General features: G+C 35.5%; 1 protein-coding gene across 4 annotated transcripts in view; it reads right to left on the reverse strand.

The window, feature by feature from the left end:
* Positions 1-26,124, reverse strand: part of LOC150089441 (cubilin-like) — a 321,441-nt gene that overhangs the window by 194,846 nt on the left and 100,471 nt on the right. For all 4 annotated transcript variants that reach the window (XR_016548045.1, XM_090389480.1, XM_090389481.1 and 1 more), the window contains exons 7-8: positions 18,500-18,598; positions 9,781-9,852 (exon numbers count right to left, since the gene is read on the reverse strand). Coding sequence is in view for 3 of the 4 variants with exons in the window: in XM_090389480.1 (XP_090245606.1) it covers positions 9,781-9,852; positions 18,500-18,598 (171 nt within the window). In the remaining variant the exon portion in view is untranslated. The remainder of the gene's footprint in view (positions 1-9,780; positions 9,853-18,499; positions 18,599-26,124) is intronic.

Genomic DNA, 26,124 nt, shown 5'->3' on the forward strand with positions numbered 1-26,124 from the left:
TGTTCTATCTTATAGAGTAAACCTCACAAGGAACTGAGTCCGATGCATTGCTGTAAATCCAAGTAAACAATGTTAAAATATTTCCTATATCCAGCTCACGTGATTATCAAAATAGCTAAACATGGTATTGTCATTACAAAACCACACTTCAGTTCTTACAGAATTCCATTTCTATCAAAATAATCTGATATAACACTCTTGATTGTTGCCTCCATGATTTTCCCTACCATTGAATCTCAGACTGCATAGTCTGAAGTTACCCACTTCTCTTAGAACTGCATTTATGTATTAGCAATATGTCAGTATTTCTTCAATCCAGGGAATTTCTCTTGAAATGATGTCTTATAATTAACCTTAATGGCTTAATAATGCACTTGCTTGTTGACTCGTTCAAAATTACCATGTATATATTTATATTAACTCCAGAAAATTTACTTGCTTTTAGACTCAAGTTTTTCTAATAAATAATCTTCTGAAATTTCAGTGTTGCTAATTTGATGCTTCACATAAACAATCTATCATGCACAGGGTTTTTTGTCAGTAAGCAGTCATGCAAAGTACCTGTTCAATTCATCAGCAACATTATGTAGCTTATTTTAGACTTTAGATGTTGCTTGAATGGCATAGCATACAGGTAGTCTAAAACTTGTCAAAAGAGGAATAAAGCACTTAATGTTAGAATATCTGTTTATTTCCAGTTGGAAATTACATATAGATGGGAATCAGACATTGTGATATTCTTACCACATTATCAGTGACTGAAAGGACAGCAAGTGAAAAAGTCATAAAATAATAATACAATGAAATAACAATTTAAGATAATCAGTTAAAGTTATCTTTTTTAAAAATAGATATGAATTAAATTTTACTAGATGAGTAAAGGATAAGAATGTGAAAAAAAAAAACTCACTTGCTATTGTTGCTTCTACTTTGCTGTTACATAGATCAGAAAAGCAACTGATGACTTACAAATTAACAGGGTTTTTTTTGAGAATATATACTATACAAGGGGGTATTCAAAAAGTTCCAAACCTGACCTAGATAAAACATCAGTAGGAAGATGCCATTTTTAATATAAGTTGTCTACATATTCAATAACTTCCATGTGAAATTTCATTCCCACAGGTGTACGATCACCTGTGAGGAATGAAATTTCCAGGGTAGAGCCCGGAATCAGAGGAAGGCCGCTATGGTTGACAAAGTGGAGTATTGAGCAGCGATCAAGTTCCTGCATTTGCAGGGCAAGAAAGCTCAGGAAATTGATGAAGAAATGAAAGCCATGTATGGGCAGAATTGTCCATCGTAAAAAAGTGGAAATGGGAGTTCTAATGCAGTCACACAAGTATCTTTGATGAGCCAAGAGAAGGAAGACCATCAACATTCACAGACAGCGAGATGGTTGCAAATGTTGAGTAGGTGATGCTGAGTGACAGACATATGACAATTCATTTCATCAAATGCAGTGGGAATTAGTTATGGGTCTGCCCACAGCATTTTACATGACCATCTGCACATGTTTAAGGTCTCCGCATGATGGGTTCCAAGATTGCTGACACCTTTGCAGAAGCAATGTCGAATGTAATGTTCTCGCCAACTGTTGGATTTGTGTAATGAGGATGTTGAGAAATTTTTTGATTGGTTGGTGATAAATGATGAATGCTGGGTGTGCAATGAAGAAACCATTGCATGGACGCTGCTTTGATTCATCTCAGGAAGTCATCAATGAAATGGAATCATGGTTTCAGGCAAAGAAGTGCGGACTTCTATAATCAAGGCATTAAACATCCGATCCATAGATGGGCGAAATGTGTTACTGTACATGGAGAGTACATAGAAAAGGATTAAAGTTCCCGTGAAGTTTCACCTTTCTAGGGCTATTATTTCTAGGTAAGGGTATGAACTTTTTGATACCCTCTCATATATAGACATGGTTATTTGGAGGGACACATACACACACACACACACACACACACACACACACACACACACACACACACACACACACACACACACACACACACACACACACACTATTTATATTTAAAACTATAATTATTATTGAATACAATTAAGTCATCTATATATCTGAACATATTGATATCTTTAGTGAAGTTATTTTCAAAATGGTGTAGATATAGATTAGCCATAAGACATGCTTATTATTAGCGGCCTTGTATGCCCCCATACAAGGCCGCTAATAATTATAGTTTTATCTGTAAAAAATTCTACGCCTCACTATTATACAATGAGCTGCATAGCAGCGCTACATACGCTAGATCAAATGGTAACCTTGGTACTATCACCAAAAAGCTACTAGCGATGCAAAAAACAGTTAAAACTTAAGAACTGCAACACTAACTTTCCTTTTTTGTATGGGATACCTAAATTTCATAAATCACCTACCAGTTTCAGATTTATAACTTCATGTAGAAATAGCTACTCAAAAGTCCCGCATGGTAAGCTAGTTGATCTGCTTAAGATTATCTTCAATAACATAAATTTCACTAGGATTATTAATAATAATAGACCCATTTTAACCTTTATAAAGAATAATAAGCATAATATCAAACACATAAATACATACGATTTCAAAAACTTATTCACTAGCATCCCGCATGATAGTTTAAAATTGGTTTTAAATAATTATTTCACAGAATATAGCGACTTTTTACCCTGCCAACGTAATTACTGGGATAACCTACTTAACCTATGTATTTCCAACAGCTACATTTATAATGGTAGCAATATTTTCGTACAGCATACTGGCATAGCTATGGGGGCAAGTAGCTCATGTCTTATGGCTAATCTATATCTACACCATTTTGAAAATAACTTCACTAAAGATATCAATATGTTCAGATATATAGATGACTTAATTGTATTCAACTATAACGATTTTCATACTGAAGCAGTTAAACACTATCCGCAGGAATTGGTGCTAGAAGTCACTAACAAGAGTGACTCGGGTAAAGCTACATATCTAGATATAGACATTCATAATAAGAATAACAACCTAGCTACCAAGATTTTCGACAAATGAAAAGAATTTAATTTCAAAACTATAAACCTAACCAGTTGGGGTACTAATATTTCTATACGTATCCTTAAAAATATAATAGTGACGCAAGTTATCAGAAGATTATACATCTGTAATAATAAAAGTGATGTTATAGATGCACTGATGGATCTTAAACATAATTTATTAGATAACGGTTTCCCACAAAATTTCATTATGAAACATATGAGTACTGCTTTGTCGATAGCACTAAATCAATACCATGAAGATATAAACCAATTGGATACTATGGATGTTATCAGGCATAATAATATATATTGAAATATTCTCTGTTTAAAAGTTTTATCATCTGGTATAAATTCTCTGGTATAATTTCTCTGTTTTTTAAAACAATTATTATCTGTTGTATTCATCAGGATCTTTGGAGCGAGTTATTTACTAATTAGCCTTTGTATAAACATGTACATACTAGGTACTGCTGTATAAACACGCTATATATAGTTACGCCTTAGAAAAGTGGTACCTATATGTGTTTCTACAGTAGGAATTAATTCATTTTTACTAAGATTTCTCTTCGACATCTGAGAAATATTGGTTTTGTTTTCTTTACGATAGAGGGCGCTTTCATACTTATGTTCATCCTATACTTGGCTATTATTGGACATATCTTAGGTGGCTTAGAATACGCGGCAGTTATAAACGTCCTGTGTGTTTGCTGCTGGCGTTTAGTTTTTTCCCGCCCTGGGCTACGGTAATGAATATAAGGTATTCCCGCCATTGTTGTTTAATGGCATTCTTTCCTTTGTTTTAAACCTCACATAATGTTTGCCACTATATAATGTTTGATGTTTGGTTTTATAGTAAACTATAGTAAATTATCTTAGGAACTAGCCATTCCGTTTCTTCTTTTCCTTTTTCTGTTGCTTTTGGCATGCTTTTTATATATTTTTACCTGCTCTTACTATTAACCAGGATCCCTACTATTAGGGTCGGGATTTTACACTCCCGGTTAAATCCGATGTAATATTGATAAAATGCTTTTTCTTTTCTGTTTTACTTTTATCTATCCTCTTGCCTTAATTTTTCATATCTCACGAACTATTAGAGTAATTCGAGGGGGAGTGAGATACTATTGCTTTAACTACTCTGACTTCCGTTCGCCTTTAGTTAGCTTTATTAGCTTATTTCTGCAAATAATTTTTGCATATTGTTCAACAAAATTGTTCTGCATATTTTTCAACAATTATTAATATTTCTCAGTTGTGCTTATAATTTTGTAGCGATCGGTCGGGCTAAATATCATCCAGTCTGTATTCGTACAAATTATGATTAGACATAACCCACATTTTGGACGGCCAGATTTATACTGATTTATAGTATTTACTATAACCTAATGCTAAATTAATTGTATTATCCATTATTATGGATATTGGAATTGGTATACAGGCAGATGATAACAGAAACCGATGGCTCAGTCTAACTTGGGTTTTTATTTTGTTAGGGGTTTAGCCCTCGACAAAGTCTCCTACAAAATGGGTTCCCATGTTGGGCTTATTATGTTATTTATCTAATATTTGATATATTTTTATGTAACTTTGCATATTTTTTCATGTATGCTGGAGGTACGGTTGGAGAATGATTACATCAATTTTCAAACGATGAGGTACTTGCATTACGTTAACTTATATAATTTGGATATATAAATATATATATATACACACACACAGAGTTTAGGAACGAATTAACTTTATAAGTTAATTCGTTCTTAATGTGCGCTCATAAAGCAAAAACTTGTAAAAGGGGAATTTTCCCCACAGACAATGTTAAAAATAGGGGTTCTCAACAATGAAATCAGTTAGCTGATTAGTTTATGTTTAAACAATGACTGATTTATCCAAAGAAATATAAACATAGCCTGTAAAATCAAGCAAATTATAATAATAAAGAAATTATTTATGACTTACGAATGTTAAAGAATGCTTATTCTTCATCATCATCAACTAAATGCACGCTCGTTGATCACTCATTATTGGCTCGGCACTCGTTGGTTTATTGCACAAGGAGTAGTCTTCTACAGAAATGCTTCAAGAGGCATTTTTTCCAAGATAATCTTCTCTTTTCTTTATAACTTTCAATAGCGTATTAGAAGATGAAATGTACAAGGTGTAATTTGTTATGGGTTTAGGTTATTTATTCACCATTTGGCATCTCTCACATTTGTGGAAATAACTTCACAATTGTGATGGCATGTTGCATTACCGGGTACCTGCCCACCCAGCAATGATAAAGCTGACTAGCTTCAAAACAATTGTCTGGGTGGTGGTGGTATCCACTGAAAATAAATAACGGTAGTCTTCTCTACTATAGAAGAGTTATTTATTCGAAGTAGTGGAGGAAAGGTTATGCTATTAGTTAAGAAATACATAAAATCCAAGGAAGTGAAGCCAGTCAACATCGCTGGACAGTGCAGTGTCGAGTCAGTTTGGTGTGACATAAGCATTGGGAGATCAAAATTGAGAGTACGAGTGTGCTATAGGCCTAATGACTCTGATGAGTATAATAAGAAACTGTACAGGGAAATAGAGTGGGCCAGTAAATCAGAGAGTCTTATAATGGGGGATTTTAATTTCCCAGATATTGACTGGAAATTTGGGGCTGGTCACACACACTAGCAAGGCTTTTGTGGATTTATTGGATGATTGTTTTCTACATCAGCATGTTCGGGAGGCAACTAGAGGGAGTAAATACGCTTGATTTGATTATCAGTAGTGATTCTTCATGCATTAAGAATCTGCAGATAAATGAACCACTAGGTGGCAGTGATCACAGTGTGCTGAAGTGGGATTTACTCAAAGAGGTAACTACCATTAGGGGTAAAGGGAAGGGTTATTGCTTTCATAAAGGCGACTACGATGGACTGAGACAGTATTTAAATTCTATACAGTGGGACCAACTGATGATGTTACCAACAGCAAATTCAAAATGGGAAGCATTCAAAGAACTTATCTTGGAAGCTACTAGGCTTTACATACCAACTAAGAAATATTGTTCAAGGTTTAGGCCTAAATGGATGTCAGATGAACTAATGAGACATATGGCAGAGAAGAAAAATGCATGAGATACATACAAATTAACATGTGACACAGAAGCCTATGATAGATACAAGTTGATCTGTAACCAAGTTACAAAGGAGGTTAGGCAGGCGAAGGCAGATTACGAGATATCTTTGGCAAGGGATGCAAAGAAAAACAGCAAAAAGTTCTTTACTTATGTAAACTCTAGAAGGAAGGGGATGAATCAGATAGGTCCACTGGATATCGATGGGTCAACTGTTGATGATCCTGCTCAGGTAGCTAACAAACTAAATGAATATTTTGCATCGACATTCACACATGAGGAGTTATTCAGCAAGGGGAATGCCAGAGGTGTATTCAACTCTGGCAGTAAGCTAGAGAATCTTGTAATCTCAGAGTAAAGTGGAGGAGAAATTGTTGAAGATAAACACAAGAAAGGCACCTGGGGTGGATGGGATCTATCCAGTTATATTAAAGGAGGCAGCAAAGGAAGTAAGCAAACCCTTAGCCATAATTCTGAGAGCTTCCTTGGACTCAGGGGAGGTACCCATGGACTGGAGATGTGCAAATGTGACCCCAATTCAAAAAGGAGGATCAAAGGTTGACAAGTAATTATAGACCTGTGAGTTTAACTTCTGTTCCTGGAAAATTAATGGAGGCACTGGTTAAAGAAGCACTGCAGGATCATCTAGACAAGACTTCAGTTATAGCTCGGACACAGCATGGTTTTGTTAAGGGGAAGTCTTGCCTGACCAATCTGATTGGATACTATGATGCAGTCACAAAAGAACTGGATGCAGGAATAACTTTGATATTATATATTTGGATCTTAGAAAGGCTTTTGATACTGTTGCACATGGAAGACTGCTGAACAAATTGGAGCAGTGTGGCATTGGAGGCAAATTGTTGCTATGGATAAAGGGGTGGTTGAGTGGGAGAAGACAGAGAGTTGTTTCTTGCTGTTGTTGTTATATGGAGCATTAGCAACTAAGGCCATATTGCTCCGGGAATATGTGGTGGTCATTCCCTGACCTTTCCGCATCCTCGGTATTTGGTGGTCACGGTCTCGAACCCCGGTCTAATCAAGAAGCGTGTGCTACGCACTGCTGCTCCTGCCCACCTGGCTACGGAGGCGCCTAGACAGAGAGTGGTAATCAATGGACACTGCTCATCGTGGACTAATGTTATTAGTGGAGTCCCTCAGTATTGGATCCATTATTGTTTTCTGTATTTATAAATGATATTGATGATGGTATATCAGGTTTAATGTCCAAGTTTGCAGACGATACGAAGGTTGGCAGGTGTCAAGGACACTACTGACACTATGCTACTGCAACAGGATCTGGAAAGGTTGAGCAGATGGGCTGAGAGGTGGCAAATGAAGTTTAACATTGAAAATGTAAAGTACTACATATGGGAAACAGCAACCCCAGAGCAACGTATCAACTCTGTGGTACTACATTGACAGTGGTAGAGAATGAAAAGGACCTGGGAGTGGTTGTGCAGGCAGATATGAAGTTCTCTGAGCAGTGCAGACGGGCTGCAAGAGTAGCTCATGGTGTATTGTCAATGATATATAGGAATTTTTCTAGCAGGGATAAGGAGGTGATTATTCCCTTGTATAAGGCAATGGTCAGACCACATCGAGAGTACTGTATACAGGTCTGGAGGCCTCATTTCAAGAAGGATGTAGAGCTGCTGGAACAAGTACAGAGAAGGGCAACAAGAGTAGTGAATGGAACAAAGGGGTGCTCTTACGAAGAAAGGCTTAAGTTTTGCAAATTACAGTGTCTGGAGACTAAGCACCAGCAAGGTGATCTGATAGGTGTATAAAGCTTTGAATGGTTTGAGCATGCTCAATGCTGATGGGATTCTCCCTCTTGCTCAGAATAATCACCTGAGAGGGCATAAATTCAAATTGAGGAAAGACAGATGTAGGATAGACGTGCGGAAATTTGCCTTTAGCCAGCCGGTGGTTGGTTGGTGGAACAGACTTCCATCCCTTGTCGTGGAAGTTGATAGCCTAAATAAGTTTAAGGCTCAGCTGGACAGGTATTTCGAATGAATAGAGGGGTGAAGTGGAAGTGGTTTTTTATTTATTTATTTATTTATTTTTTGGCTGATGCTGCATAAGCTTGCTTTCTTGCATCAAACGCCTCTACTAATGCTAATGCCAGCTATCTCACTGTGAAGGCACCCACATATAAGATACAATTAAAACGATGCCTATACACTACATACATACATAGTTCAAATTTATGGGAAAAGTATGGCATGCCTACACTGATATTATATAAATTTCAATAGCATGCATAAGCATTTTTTAACAGAAGGCACAAATTGCAACTAACACGATTTGCTGGGAACAAGTTTACGAAGCTTAAAAAAAAAAAAAAAAAAAGGAATGAAGAGAAGATTCTGAAAATTTATTTATGTTTTTTATACAATTGAAGATTTCAGTAAAGGGGAAACACATTTCACCATAACAATGTAAAAATCCATACAATTCCAGCTATCGGTATTTTCACAAATGCAATAACATGGAGTTTACCCATTTATAATTGCTTGCAGTAACAGAATAGCGCAATCAACTGGAAAGTGCATATGGCTTTTATTGTTTTATGATTGTGACCTCCAGAAATGTGCTTTAGAAAAAGATCACTAAGCCATTCAAAATTGTTTCTTATAAGAGAACATATGATAAAGATGAAAGTGTAGTGCATTTTAATAATTTTACTTGGTAACTAATACAATTTACTCTATAAAAATGACCTTTTAGAGAGTTATATAGCAGAAATTAACTTCCGAGGTCATGGAACGAATTAGTAAAAAAACAACGTGCTACTGGGTTCACATTACGATATTTTTACGATACAATGGTGTCTCTGGAATGGATTAATATCTTAAAGCAGGGTACACTCACTACACTGTATTGTATAGCTACGTGCGTGGTTTGAATTGCAATATTTAAGAATGTTTAACATTCATTTTTTGCAATTAATTTTCATATTTTCGATTTTGTTGATACTTAAAAAAAAAAACAAAAAAAAAAAAAAACGGGAATTCGTATAGCTAAAACTCTTATCACAATCAATGGAAAAGAAACAGAAGTGGAAATGTATGTTTACCTTGGACAAGAAATTTCAACAGATGGAAACATCATGATGGAAATTTAATGGTGCATAAAAGTGAGATGGCAAGCATTTGGAAAGCTTAATGTAGTCTTCAAAACAAACTTTCCACTCTCTCTCTCTCTCTCTCTCTCTCTCTCTCTCTCTCTCTCTCTCTCTCTCTCTCTCTCAAATGAAGAAGTTTTTGATCAATGTATCCTCCCTGTCCTAACACATGGTTGTGAAACATGGACATTAAATGCTAAAGCTTTACAAAGACAGTGTCACACAGAGAAGTATGGAATGTAGAAATGTTATTCTACAATCAAAAGTATTTTCAAAAAAAAAAAAAAAAAAAAAAAAAATGTAAATGTACTTTTCAAGCAGGTGTTATATACAGGCAAGGCCATAAAGAATGAAACCATAAGCCTATGGTGGAGAGACCCTCAGTGTAATTTTTTTATTTTTTCAAAAAATAAATAAAATAAAATAGAGTTCATTACTTGTTTAGGTTACAATAATGCAAATGCTTAATTCAGTAACAAAAACAAATTAAACATCTAGAAAAAGAGAAACTTACTTATTTCAGGCATATCATTTAAATTTAACATTTGGCTGGCCCTTAAAGCCCCCCTCTGAGCATCCGATAAACCTAAAAATATAAGAATTTATTAGGATAGTGAAAGTATGGTTTTCGTGAGAAATATTCTAGTCATTCAACAGCTAAAACTTTTTGATAATGGCAAATTTCCCTGGAAAATTAATGTCTAGCGGTAACACTTCACAGACTTCATGGGAATATGCTCTTCATTCATTTTACATTTTTTTTTTTTTTTTTAACACAGTAAAAGCTCTCTATAACAAAATTCTCAATAGAAAAACTTTCTGGCTAACTCTGGATTTCAGAGAAAAATTATTCAATTTTCCCTACATATAAATAAATAAATTACATCCCAATACAGTTGAATCTCGTTAATATAAAGTTCAAGGGACCTAAATTTTCAAAATTTTACTTTTTTTTTTTTGGCACAGACTATATATCTAAGAATAAAAATAAATAATATAAAAAAATAAATGAAAAAATATATAAATTTAAATTAATAAAATAAAATAATAATAAAAACAAAAGGCTTGCCTAATAATACAATAATAGGAATAACACATTTTTTAAAGATTATTTTATTTGTAAGATAAACTAAGAGAAAAGCAATTAACAGAAATGAAAATATTGTATAGCATACATTTTGATATATACAATATTTTAGTATCACAGTAAAAAGAATTACAATCTTAATATAAAACGAGACATACAAACCATTAACTTTTTAATAAATTAATCTAATTTAAAGAAAGAATTCATTGTACAGTTTTTGTCCTATATGTATTTTTAACTACAGCACACACATTATCAAATGCAATTGTTGTTTCTTTTTTATCAACATTACTGCAGGCCAACAGACTATTATGCTCAATGCATTTTCGGCATATTTTTTAGAGTGCAATGTATGCATTTCTTCACTTTTTCTGCTGGTGGTGGTGGTAATAAAAACATCACTGTTTTGCTAATAGGAATGGTGTTGCAGTCGCTGTGGTAGCAACTTCATCATCTACTTTCACAAACTCTTCAAATTAGTCAACAAAATCCACATGCTTCTTCAAATTCCCCCATTCCTCAATGCTGCTATCACATTTGCCTGCTGGACCATGTTTCTCGATGATATTCTCTCCAAAGCCTCTCTTTCTGAAGGAGTTAATTATTACGCTTGATGCAATACTGTCCCAAGCAATAACAAGATTATAGATAGTATCCAAGACATTCTAGTTTGGCTGCAAATTGTTCACTCCTATGTTTCAGATCAAGTACCTTATCAGGTGGGCTCTATTTGGTCTCTTGAGGTTATAAATAATACCTTGATCCAGATAGCTGCATAAAACTGGTAGTATTGGGAGGTAAAAACAACAGCTGTATATTTGTCAACTTACGTGTCTTGGAAGAATTTGCTATACAATCTAGAATCATCAAAATGTTCCTTTTTTTTCGTAAGCCATTCTTCTGTCCACTTTTAATAACCAAGACTGAAAAATTATGACTGTAAGCCAAGAACTTCTATTGGTCTCGTAATCACAGAGAAGTTGGTTACTTTCTTTAAAACATCTTGGCTTGGAAAACTTACCAATCACAAGTGGAAGTAGTTTTGTACTGCCATCTGAATTGCAGCATAACAGAATGAGTCTTTGTTTACTTAATTTTCCACCATGACAAGACTCTCCTCAAACAAATGTTTTGTTTGGCAGCAAATTATAAAATAAACCTGTCTTCGTGAAGATTAAAAATATGCTTTGCCTCATATTTTTCAAAAATGGACTGTACAGAACACAACCAGTCTGTAGCCTTTTCTTTGTTGACTAATCTAGACTTGCCGGAAACATTTTGTGAGACCAAGTTATTAGTATTTTTAAATCTTTGGAGCCAGCCACTGCTGCATTTGAAGTCGCTAATTCCATGTTGCTGAGCTAGATAATTTGCCTTTTCTTGCAAAATGAGACCTGATATCAGCAAATTAGATGCCCACACTTATTGGCACAGCTCAAAAAGTTTTGTTTCAAGCTCCTTAATGTTTTGCACCACAAATTCGTTTCCTGTTTTTTTATCGCTGCTCCAGTATCACACACCAAGTTTTTCGGTATTGTAGATAAAGTACGTAAAAGATGTATTCCTTTGCCATGTCTGTTTTACTTCAATCCATTCTATCAGCCTCTTGTATAATTTTCAGACTTAATTCAGTCTGTTTACGTTTTGTTGCCATGACACTGCTAAGATAAGATTTAATATATAAAAAATTTAATTAATTTAAAGATAAGTTCCAACAAAGACATCAGCTCAGATAAAATGACACAAAACACAGACTGCTGTATCTGTAGCAAAAGACCCTTTGAATGCATAACAATTGCAATTGACCTTTACCCTGTAGAGGGCAAGGGAGTGTACATAAACAAATTAGAAAAACTGTTTTTATTCTTTCAATTTAACAGTTCATTCTTCAGAAAGATGTTTTTCAGAGTGCATGTACGTTGTAGATACCATAAATTGGTTTTGTTTAATCAGAAATAATTTCTAACAAGTCAGTGCCATCCTTTGGGAAGTAGAGAACCAGGTGGCCAGTGGCAATAATTGGACAGCTGTGCTAAGATTTGTATTAAACATAAAAAATAACAATATATATTTCTTACATTTTGTAATAAACAAACATATTTACATAGAAAAACCTACCCTTTTGCAGGAGAATGGTATGTGCTTCATATAAATAAGTACTTTATATAAAACGAGTTTGTATTAACAAGATTTTACTGTAATTAAATATTTTGTAGGAAGGATATTTTACAATTTATGCATATGAACAAATAATAAGAACTGTGAACAGAAACATGAAATGTTTATAATTGTGGATTAAGATTTACATGTACTGTACATAGCTACTAACTTTTGATTAGCTGGAAATCGGGTAACTAAGCAGGATTCCCCCCCCCCCCAAAACATACTTGTGGATGTTTGTTTTGTTGTTTGGTTTTTAGGAGCATTAGCAACTAAGGCCATATTGCTCCGGGAATATGCGGTGGTCATTCCCTGACCTTTCCGCATCCTCCGTATTTGGTGGTGATGGGCTCGAACCTCAGTCTAATCAAGAAGCGTGTGCTATGCACTGCTGCTCCTTCCCACCTGGCTATTAGATTTATCTGTGAAGTGCATTTCCAAATGCTTCATCAGAGAGAGTGAATTTGAACTCAGTTGTTTTTCCTGTGGCTGGATTGAATATTTTCTCACACTCAACATTGCTGTGAGGAATACTATCAAACCGCTTTAACATTCACTATGAATTGTTTCTATTCACCTTTCACTGGTCTTTTATAACTGTGATTGACAAGGAAGGCAGCCTTTACTAATTTAGATGGAGGGGAGGGCAGCCTTTTTTTTTTTTTTTGTTTGGCTTAAAATGCTAGATTATCAGCAAAGCAAGTTAAAGGAGATGCCATCCTGTACACTTATTTATATTCTTTGAAAATAGATCTTTAATGATATTAGTTTAATGATTTTATAAAATTAGTATGTTCTTTTATTAATCTTTAGTGCTTTCTAAACTTTATCAGTTATTCCTGGACCTTACTGGAAATGAAAAACCGCAAAACAAAATTTGCTTCTTTTTATTTTTTATGGCTAACTGAACAATAACAGCAAATTATTCTTAATGTTTATTATGGCTGAGTTTGTTGATGAAAATAAGAAATTAACAGAATTTTAAAAAAATTGCACCTTAGGAGGTGGAGAGGCAAATGTCATTGTGATAAAGGTACCTATGTGGGAGTATTTTCCATGTTTTGCAGTGTTTGTTGTGGCAAATGACATTCCCACATTGGCCAGACCAGCTGGAACCAGCATCGGCATTCGATGCGATACCACCTAGGAATCAGAATCAGCAAAAACACAAGGGAGCTTCTAAAAGGTTGCCCTCTGCAGTCCTGGTCAGGAGGGGTGGGGGGGGGGGTACCTGTTTACATGAGTCACAACATACATTCCCAATTCTGCACACATTTATACACCTGCCAGTCATACAAGCAAACAGGAAGTTAAGATTTTTTTTAAAAATTATTTTACGTTTATTCAGGGCACATACAGAACATTAACTTTACCTAGCATTTACACATATCCCATGCCAATTTGCTTCTTTCACACAGACAGCACCATGAATATGGACACACTTATTTTTCTAATTTTTTTTACAGCTCATTAATCTTTTGGCCATCGCATAGCTAACAGACATGGCAAGCCCATCCATACTACACTTTACACAGCTTCACCTTCAAATGTACTTTTTTTTTTTTTTTTAACGTTCATTAATAAGCGCACAGGTCACACTTATGGGGGACACTTGTTTGACAGACTTGTGTGCGGGCCAAATTAACACTCCACATTCACTCAGGGGGTTCACAGGCACCCAACACACCCAGCTAGATCCCCTCCCCCCCACCAAAACACTCGATTACCCAGTTTTACTTGGTACCTGCATGCATGCCCAGAAATAGTGCCCAATACAGAGTCCCAGGACCAGAGCAAGGGTGGCAGAAATTTATACACCCCTGACATTTGGCGAACGGCACCAACTTATTCTACAACTAAGGACATAATACATGACGTAAAAAACACCACACAAAGAATCATTTGCCTTTTTACATACACATGCAACAAACTGGCTTTTCACTTCAATCACACACACATCATTTGCACCTGCAAGGCTTTCAACACACACTCACATAAGCCAGTACTCCAGAAGTCAAGTCCAAAAAATAAAGTAGCTTGCTCCAGGGATAACCAGAGGCACTTAGCTTTTCAAATCCAACGAATGAGGTGTCACTGCTAGCATTACCTTACTTTTGTCACATGACTATTGGTTTTGCTGCTCTGGAGGTGGATTTGGTAGTGATGGGGTCTGCTAGAAGGGGATCCTAAAATTATTTAGTCTGGTTTCAAATATGACTTTTGCATATTCTGTAAATTTTTTATAATAATCTTTCCTCTGTGATGAGCATATGTTCCTGATTACGTGGAAGTGGGCCTATCTGAGAAATCAGCAGATTTCTCTGGTTGTCACATATTGGGAACTCAAAAAACAAGTGGCTCCAATTTTCTGGTACAGTTAGGACCTTATTCTCGCTGCAGTTCACGTAATTTGGCTCTAAATGGGCCATGTCAGGTGGCTTGAGAGTGAGAGTGAGAGAGAGACAAACCCCCACATTGGGTAGAAACCTTGTCACTTCTCTTTAGTTGATTGGTCCCAGTTTGTTTTTGCCAGATTCACTGGAATTCTGTGGCAATTATCATCCTTTTCCTCTTTGGGTCATTAGTTAGGTCTAAAGAGACTACGGTGTATTACTTCTAGATCAAGCAGTAAAGTGCCTGCAAGTCTTGCAAGGCTGGGGTATACTTACCATTTGGCAAGCTCTGGTGGTAGTCAAGAGTATTATACTCTGTATGGTTTCTAGTTTTATTTTGTTTCTTACTATTGTTACATGGTGAAACCAAGCCCCAGTCCCCAGCACCATAAGGGATGAGTGAGATGAAAACTGCTTTGTATATCTGAGCCACAGTTTTCCTTCTCAATTCCCAGCTGGGAATTAAGAAGGAAAATCCTTGAGATCGTGCCGGCATAAGTTCTTACCTTTTTGGATAAAGTTTCCAAGTGTGGGTAGAAGGTTAATTTGGAATCTATCGTTATACCTAAGCACTGTAGTTGCTGGACCACCTTCAGGGATTTGCCATCTGTTTTAATCACTGGAGGTCTTATAGAGTACCTTTCAAGAGGATCATTTTTTTTTTTTTTTTTTTTTGGCAGAGATTTTGAGCTTATGGTTCCAGGCCATTCAGTTAATCTTTGCAAGGTGGTGTTTGTCTGTTGTTCGAGTATCTCGTGGGAATTACTACTGATCAAAAGGATCAGGTCATCCACATAGGCGAAGGCTACGGATGGTGACAGGTCCATGTTCAGGAACTCATTCAATACTATGGTCGAGGAAAATAGTTCAAGTACTGAGCCCTGTGGACAACCTTTAAATCAGAAGCCTACTAGTTTTTTGATATCTTGTTGTGACAATAACTTGCCTATTGCTTAAATAGCTGGAAATGATGTCATAGAGATTTTCAGGAACATCTGAGTAGCTCAACGTCCTAAGGATGCTAGGCCACCACAGAATGTCAACTGCAACAGCAAAATCTACAGATATGGCTGACATGTACTTCTAACTGTAAATTTCTAACTGTTGAGGGCTCAGAGATTGTTCACTAGAGAACAGGGTGTTTAAGATATTATTGATGGTATCCTCCCAACTATGGTTTATTTACCACTTCACCCTGTGGGAGCTTGTTTGTGTTGATTTGGTGAACGACTTCCCATGGGTTGGCATTACCAGTCATTCCATCCCCTTTTCTGGATCTAATTAAGGAGGTGCACTCATTCCTGAGAGATCTGCAAGTCTCTCTCAGGACAATGCCCCCAGTCTCTGGTGATGAGGCACGTGCCCACTGGAAGTTTTTCCTTGCTCTGTGGACTCTTCACCAGAGGGAATCCAACTCAGGACACCACTATGGGATGGCATTTGGTCCGGGTTTGTTCTTGTGCATTGAGGTGCAACAGGCTGATTGAATTAACTTAATTTTTTTGGAGTGTTCCTGAGGAGTGAGATTGCTGTATTGTTTATCTTGGTATCTAATGCTTCATTGAAAATTTCCCAATTCGCTTTTTTGATGTTGAACCTAGTGATGTCATAAAAGAGACTGACTACTTAGAGTTGCCTGACAAGTTTGAAGGTTATTGTACAGTGGTCAGACGTGGTCCATGATTCGTGTACATGCCAATCAGATTTTGTACTATGGAAGTAGCTAGTTATATTGATGTTGCTTTCCCAGAGTGTTGAGCTAATTGTTTGGAAGTTGTGAGGCTGGTTTAGAACTGCAAAGGGGGACATGGCAAGAAAACCCTTCATCACCTGGCCATTCTGAGTTCCAGCATGGTCCTCAGTCTGTTTAGGGGGCACCAACTCCCCCTAAACCTTAGCACAAATTGGTAAAATTAATCATTCAGAAAATGAAAAGCTTTGCAACTGCGGGTGCAATCAGTTAATCTCTGCAATATGTGGCACCTCTAGGCCACACTGCAATCAGTGTGGCCTAGAGGTGCCACATATCCTTGAGCGGGCCCTGGCTCTTTGGTTTACCTTGGTTTTTGTACATTTCAAAGGAATGGCCAGTAACAGCACAGTGCCTGCATGTGGTGCTACTGGCCTTCAAAAACCTTTCATGGCTAAAGGCAAATAACACTCCTGGAGTTTGACACATAGCAAGCAATTCTGAAGGAGGCAGCAAGAGAGTGCATTAAACCATTAAGGTTAATTATGGTTAATTATGGACTCAGGAGAGATTTCCCTTGCATTGGAGAAGTACCAATGCATCATTGATACATAAAGATGGTTCTAAGAGTGAAGTGGGTAACTACCAATAAGTTAGTCTAACTTCAGTGGTTGGGAAAATCATGGAGGCAATGATCAAGAGCATTAAAAAGGACCATTTACATAGAAATTGAATTCTGAAGAAAATACAGCATGGTTCTGTAAAGGGAAAATCATGTTTAACCAAATTGGTTAGTCATTTTGATAGTCACTCGTTTGTTATGTTTGTTATTTGGTTTTTAGGAGCATTAGCAACAAAGCCATATTGCTCTGGGAATATGCGGTGGTCATTCCCTGACCTTTCCGCATCCTCCGTATTTGGTGGTGACGGGCTCGAACCCGAGAGTCACTTATGAGCTATATAGGAAATAACTTTGACATTGTTTATGTGCATTTCAGCAAAACATTTTCCTCAGTCTCTCACGAGAAGTTCCTGTGTAAGCTGGAACATGTTGGGATCACAAGGAAAATCCTTAGATGGTAGATCACAGGGCAGCTGCAGGGTAGGGGAGAGAGAGAGTTGTGATTAATGATTACCCTTCAGATTGAGCTAAGTTAAAAAGTGGCATTAGCTAAGGACTGGTTCTAGGCCTACTGTTGTTTTTTGGTTTTCTTAAATGACATCAATGAGGCAATACAGGGCATGATAACAACATTTGCAGATGAAGTCAAGAAAAGTGGCAAATTATGTTTAAATGTAACAAAACGTAAGGTCTTACATTTGAAAACCAGAAACTAAAATAATTTATACATTTGGTAGGGTTGAATTAAAAACTGTTGAGGAATATAGATATTTGAGAGTTCTGATCTGGTCATCCAAGAAATTTTCCATGCAGTGTAGACAGACAGCAAGGAAGGCTCAGTGTTCTATCGATGATTTATTGAACATTTTCTGGCAGAGACAGGGTGGTCATAAGGCAACTTTATACAGTAAGCATACAGCTACTATAAGACTGCACCTAGAATACTGTGTTTAAGTATGGAAACCATACCTAAAATGTTAAGCTTCTTGAAAGGATCCAGAGACAGGCAAAGCAATTGGTGAAATCAGCAAAAGGGTATCTGCATGAGGAAACATTTCAAATGAGGGTGAAATTTACTGCTATGATTCTAGAACCAGAGGCCATAAATTCAAATATGGGGGAAGAGATCCAGGCAGGATTATAGAAAGTTTTCTTTTAGGCAGCAAGTTACTAATTAATGGAATAAGTTGCCTCTATGGGAGACTGAAGCTGATAGCTTGGAAAAATGGAGCACAAACTTTCTAAGTGGCAAATGTAACTAACAGTGTTGTAGTTACTTACCTGATATGGATATTTTTGCAGAAAATTCAACATTCACTTCCAAGAAGGGAGTAGTGAAAGACACCCATATATGATTTCCTGTAGACTTCAGGACTTTTCCTAGATGACAGAAAAAAAACAGAAAGAATTAACCATAGAAGTAGAACTAAGGGAGGGACCCTTTAATCACACTACTCCTAAAGGGATTTTCAATATTCAATATGAATATTGAAAATCTATCTGATTTGTTACCACTTATGTCAGTTTAAGAAAAAATAAGGTAAGCTGTGAATCTAATTTGAAAATAATACAGAATTATAGATAATAATTCTGTCAGTTTACCACTCAGATTACAGCCACTCCCCAATTTACATAAAGGTTGCATTCCCCGCAACTCTACGTAAGTCGGAATTTCCCTAAATACTTATGCAGCACTCGCAAATTTGATTGAAGCAAAAAAGAAATGTTCAACGAACATGTAAATAGAATTATTTATTCAATTTTTTATTTCATGCGCAGGAAAAATTACAAAAAGAGAGAGGAGACAGGCATAACATCAGCAATGCCGACCGGGCTAGCTGAGTGGGTAAAGTGCCTGCCTGGCAACCCAAAGGTCGCGGGTTCGAATCCCGCCTCGGGCTTGGATCAAAGTACTGCAAAAAAAAAACCTTGGGAGGTGCGTTATGGCCACAGAAGCCGATGCGCCAACAACTAAAAAAAAAAAAAAAAAACAGCAAGTTTTACCTTTCGAGCACCGTTGCTAGAATTAACTCTCCAGATGATAAGCATGCCACTGTGGAAGCTGAGGGCTGTGGAGATTTAGAAGGGGTTTTTCCCAACACATCACAAAATTTCTCTGCAGCTGCAGAATCAGCACTGGAGACTTTACCGCATACTTTAATGTTTTAGAAACTAGCGCGATGCTTGAACCTATTAAACCACCCAATGCTTGCCATGAACTTGGCTTGGGGTTCGCCATATTTATACTTAATATCTTCGTAAATATTTCTTGCTTTTGCTTGAATGGCCATTGGACTCGGGGCACTTGCTGCTGAATCTGATTTTCCATCCATATTATTAATAGTTTTTCCATCTTCAATATAGCACCTGAATACTGTTTTGTGATCACTGTTGATCTTAAATGTGTTGATCCTTTAACAAGTTCTTTTATATGTGCACTGTCCCTTAAAAGAATATTCACTGTTGAAGCAGCGAGACCTAATTCCATGCAATAGATGACAAACTTTGTCCTGCTTCTTACTTCATCATCTTCATTTCTAAATCAATTTGTTCATTTCCTAGCACTGCCAGCGCTTGCACTTTCCGTTGGTCCCTTTCCCTTCAACCATTGTAATAAGCAAACAGGAATGAAGAGAAGATTCTGAAAATTTGTTTTTTATATGATTGAAGATTTCAGTGAAGGGGAACCATTTCACCATAATACTGTAACGTAAAAACCCACAGAATCCAGTTATCAGTATTATTGCAAATGCAATAAGATCGAGTTTATTATCAGTTTATAATCGATCGCACTATCAAAAAAACCCAATAAACTGGAGTTCTAATTGTTTTTATTATTTTATGGTGGATAACTAAAGAAATGTGTTTTAGAAAAATACCAACAAAGGCGTTTGAAATTGATTCTTATAAGGGAACATATGATAACAATGAAAGTATAGTGCAATTTCCATTATAAAAAGGGCCTTTTAGAGAGATAAACAGCTTAGTTAAATAGCAAAAATTTCTAACTTCCGAGGTCTCGGAACAAATTACAAAAAAAAGTGTTATTGGGTTCACATTACAATATTTTCACAATACCTCCATTTATTCCTATGGGATGCAAAATACATTCCCACGATTTTTTTAAGTTTACACCAGCCGGCCAAAACTTACATAAAGTGGAAGTCCCGTAAGTCGAGTATTACGTAAGCCGGGGAGTGGCTGTATACAGATTGCTCCTGGGGGGGGGGAGAATATATTGACATAACACTATCTTTCAATTGTTATTACTCTTTATATGTATGAAAATATAAATATAACACTTATTTCATGTTTGGGCTGTGATCAATAATAAGCAGCAACAATCTATATTATTGCTGCTTATTACTCATTTAATGATTTGTATATTTGGTAAACTGAGAACATTGTTTCTGTGCATACACCATATTGCCCATTTGTTCCTCCAACCAGCACACACAGCAACAGACAGTATACAGTGCTTCAATTACAATATGTAGTATATGGACAGCCTGTATGATATGTACGAAAAAATAAACAAATAATAATAATAATAATAATAATAATAATAATAATTGGTTTCTATTTGTCTGCTTTTAATGAAACTGAGTATCACAGCAAATATTTCTGAAAGATCCAAATATAAAATTTCACAAAAATCTATTTAATGGGAGTAGAGTTGCTAAATGCAGGCAGATGGATGGATACGGCAAAGAAAATAGTTGATTTGTGTGTGCACGCGAACACACACACACGCCCACACACACCTAAAAATGCAGTCATTAGGCAGCACGGAAATTACATATTACATTACATACAGCAGGGTTAATACATATTATTTCAAAGAAAATTACTTCAATGCAAATAAAACTGAACAGAAATCAGTTGCAGAGGATTTTAGTTTTTCTTAATGATTATCTCATACTATAGTGCTAAATAATATCAAATTTAGCTGATAGTAAATAAAAGCAGACTTAGATCGTCAACCCAAAACGTCAGGTTTGAATATTGCTTCTGAAATTCCTTATATTGAAGTCTATTAATTAGTTAGTTATTTGGTTTTTAGGAGCATTAGCAACTAAGGCCATATTGCTCCGGGATATGCGGTGGTCATTCCCTGACCTTTACATATTTGGTGGTGATGGGCTCGAACCCCGGTCTAATCAAGAATCGTGTGCTGCGCACTGCTGTTCCTTTCCACCTGGATACGGAGGCGCCTTATTGAAGTCTATTAAAGACAGGGAGGATATTATTGCATCAAAAAAGTAACAACCAATTTTATTTACAAATTGTTTAATCTTTTCATGAATAATTTTCCAAACTTGCACTGATTAATTTCAGTGAATTTATGAAAGAGGTGGGTTCTGTGGAGCAAGTTTCTTTATGAAATTTTGTAAAAATGAAAACTTTGTATGATTTTCTTTTAATTATTAATACCTCATTTTGACTTGACTGCTCATCATTAAACTAAAATCGTCAAAAGTGAAACTATAATTAACTAACTCACTTCTACTCCTTTATAGTTGGAGCCAGATAAGTGTTTATCATGTACTGAAGTTGCCTCCAAATAATCTTTTAGAGACAACCAATTTTTTTTTTGTCTGGCTGCAGTCTTCTTACATCACTGCATTAAAAATAATCAGTTCTATTTTTATTATATTTAAAAATAGATTAGTTTTTTTTCTTTGTTCCTCAGCTTTTCAAGAGCAGTATATATTCTTTAGAGGCATTGTATAAAAGAAGAAGGTTAAAGATTGCTGCACTAGACATGACAAGTTTAACTTTCATATGTGAAGTACACCAGGATTACAAACAAGCACACATTGTGAAGATGAGCAGAAATTCAACACCAGTCTCTGCTGAAATTCATCATGCATAATAGAAACTATCTGTAAAACCTGTAACAGCCAGAAAGCGAACCCTATTTTCACCACCTGAGGTTATCAGACTGCAGTTTTTATTAAAGAGGCCTTTAGAAATTTCCCCAGTCACAGGCAGGAATTGAACCCAGGCCTATCCAAATGAGTGACAAGTGGCAAAACCACTATATTGTCACAAAGGACTAAAGATGACACATCAGATCATTACATACTCAAAGGTGGTCATATACTGTATAAAATCTGCCATAATTTGATATTCAAAAATCTAGCCCTCTTTAAAAAATTCCAATAATCTAGAAATTACTACACAAATTCATGTACTTCACTTACCGAGTTGTCATTATTTTAACTAGTGTAAATTATATATGACTATGGGAAGCTTTGGCATAGCTTCCAAAAGCAGTGTTTGTCATTCAAACTCAGCAATATACATATGATTACATTATAAATTTGAAAAACAAGCTTTTTTTTTTTTTTTTTTTTTTTTTGTTACACTTAAGGCACTATATATGAAAAGGCAACTTAAAGTCAATATATGAAAAAGTGACTGCATCAATATGGGTCAACAATGGTAAAGTTCAGATCAATATAGAAAAGGGTGTCCGACAAGAAGACAATCTCCCCAAAACTATTTTCTGCATGTTAAGAAGAAATTTTTTTGCGAGCTAAATTGGGAAAATAAAGAACTCAAAGATAAATGGAAATTACCTGAATCAGTTACAATTTGCAGAAAAATACAGCCGATTGGACTAAACCTTGAAAGAACAAAGCACTTAAACTGGAAATGGGCAGGTCATGTGAAATGATGACAGATGGACCAAACAAATTTTGGAATGGATACCGCTTGACTTGAATTTCCAAGAAAAAGACCAAAGATCAGGTGGATCAATGAAATTGTGAAATTTGCAGGTGCACAATGGCAACAGAAAGCACAAGACCACAGAGGTGCTAGAAACATGTTGAGGAGGCCTTTATCCTGCCGTGGACAGGCAATGGCTGAAGACTATGAAGACTTAGAATATGATGCAGGAAATCATTCGATTAACTTCTTTGTGCATGCAATTTTTTAATTTTTTTATTTTTGGAAATCACAATATATCAGTCATCTTGAAACTTTTCTGCGCATCACAATCTATTAAGTTGAAAAGAGAGAGAGAGAGAGAGAGATTTTATACACACATTACCCAACAAGGGTCACTACAAACTTTACAGTTGATGTTAAATAATAAAAATTAAATAGCACCATTAAAATCTAATGTTCTTTATTTACCCTAAATGCTGAGTTTCATCAAAATCCTTCAAATAGTTACTGCTGAAAGGTGTGATTTTGTGAAAGTTTACATGCCAATTTCCATGATTTTAAATCAAATTTAATTGATGGTGGTTGATGCTTTACAGCATCAACCACCATCAATTAGAATAGTTTTTAATCAGTTCAATGAATTTAAATTTGCAAAAACCAATTTTGAACATGAGCCTCGCTTAGAGAGGTCATCAACAGCTGATTGGGCCTGAAAAAAAAAAAAAAAAAAAAAAAAAAAAAAATGAGCTGGTAGGATTTTTGCTGAGAGAAGATTGCAGAATTACACATATCGGCAGTTAGAGAAAGATGTGGGAATTGGATCAGCAGCAATTAATACCATCAATAATGATCATGTAAAGTACAAGAAGCTTGTAAGCAGATGGGTACCTCACAGCCTGAATGATGATCAAAAAGTTGATAGTGTTGAATAGTGCCATTTCATGATTAAAACGTTTGATGAAGGCAAATCCAAGACTGTTTATGATATTATTACAGGCGATGAAACTTGGATATACAATTTTGATCCAGAAACAAAGCAACAATCAACCATTTGGTGCTCTCAAACAGTCCCTCCACCAAAGAAAGTTTGCTGAGTCAGAAGGGTTGGAAAACAAATGGCCACTTGTTTCTTCAGAAAAATTGGATTTTTAGAAATTGTAAAGCTAGAAGGTCAAAAGATTGTCAAGAGTGAGTGAGTGGTATACTATTACTAAAGTGTGCAATCTTCTTCCTAAAGTGTTTGAAAAACCATTCAAAACAGACCCAAAAACCAATTTTAAATAAAATAACAAAAAATTTAGTGAATCGACATGCCTTGGTGTAGGAACTAAAGGGATCTTGCTTCACCATGACAATACAAGGGCTCACATTTCAGTTCCTACATTAGACTTTTTAGCCATTTCTGGTGTTCAATTCACACATCCACCTTATTCTTCAGACTTATAGCCTTGCGATTTCTTTTTATTCCCAAAAGTCAAAATTCTTCTCAAATGGAAATAAATTTGTGAGGGATGAAGCTTTTCAGGCCTTTCATTGATGAAATAAATATGATCTCCAAAGAAGATTGATCAAACTGCTTCGACAGTTTGGTTTAAAGAATGAAAAACACTCTTGTATAGATACTAAGGGTGAATACTTTTTGAGAAAATCTGAAAACCTGAAGTATGTAATATTAATGAAATTATATAATCGCAAAAACTTTTGCAGTCATATAATTTGAATTTCAATGAATTGGTGTCAGAGTCTGAAATTTAGACAGAAAATTAAGATACAAGGGAAACACTACATTTAACCATATTTCATAATAAATTGACAACATAAATAAATAGAAAAATGCTTCCATTACATGTGATTAAGTTTTATTTCTCACCATAATCTATTTCACAAAAATGCAATATTTCTGGATTCTAAACTGAATCCAACATAAAAATATCATATTGAGAAGTGAATGAATTAATTATGGTGCAAAATAATTCATGTGACACTTTCATTCAGAGGACCAATGTTTTCTCTTCAGGTCATAAAGATAATACCACATTTCAGCTACTCCTGTCACTGGTGACTATTGCTCTTAGAAATCTAGAATACAACTGCATATTTCAACCAAGTCTTAAATATTCAACTTCTGTTTCCATCTAATCTACTGTAAAAAACATTAAAGAAGTTGCATAATTTTTTCATGTTTCAAATACTAGGTATGATTGCCTGGCAACTACCATATGATATTTCAACTCGAAGTTATCTTCAGTTCCGACAGTTGTATCTAGTATAGTATAGGTGTTAGATGACCCTCATCAACCACTTTGCTTATTGGAGGCTTGAAGTGGTAAAACCTGTGTTTAGTCTCCAGAGCAAAGTTTCCAGCATCCCCTCCTTCCCAATCTCCTTCAACCCATGCATGACCCTAAGTACTATAGGCGTTGTGTTTGGAGTTTCATAAAAAAAAAAATAAATAAAAATAAAAAAAAAAAAAATAATAAAAAAGTTGTCCCAAATAATGATCCTTCAGATGGTAGAAGAACAGAGTTATATGGCTTCTGAAGAGTTTAGTTGCTACTACCTACAGCTTAGCACTAGGCAAGTGCTAATGGAATCCCAGAGCAAATCTGAAACACAGACATTAACAATTTATTTTAATTCAATTTTAAATAAAATAACAAAAATTTTAGTGAATCGACATGCCTTGGTGTAGGAACTATTTATGTCTACTCTTGTTATGAGTTATCAATAAAACCATTTAATTTTATAAATTATACATGGAATTCAGTGTCTTACTGAATTTAAACTTAATTCATCTTTCTTATTTTCTGTTTCACATATAAGCACCAGCCATACAGAGATAATGTATAAGAATTATTCTTTATTTATAAATCACAACAATCTTTCCTTTTATACATGGATGTATAAATGAAAACTTATATAATTAAATATATGTTGCTAAAGATGCAACACACCTGGCTTTTGCACCTTTGGCAACACTATAGTACACAAATGTGGGCTGAAAAATAATCTTTATTACACAACCATTGTAGGAATAGAGTTAAATCAAAAATGGGGGGAAAATGTGCTCACAGATATATATATATATATATCAGTTGCCTTTTATAAGATTTAAAAATTTTAGACATGTCAGCATACATGCATAAGCACCTGTTGTCTTCACCATGTCCGTCCGTATGTATGGAACAACTCCAACTCCCAGTGGATGGATTTTATGAAATTAAGAT

This window comes from Mastigoproctus giganteus, chromosome 2, assembly GCF_048544385.1.
Source record: "Mastigoproctus giganteus isolate SK-2022 chromosome 2, ASM4854438v1, whole genome shotgun sequence".
In the NCBI taxonomy this organism is placed as follows: Eukaryota; Metazoa; Arthropoda; class Arachnida; order Uropygi; family Thelyphonidae; genus Mastigoproctus; species Mastigoproctus giganteus.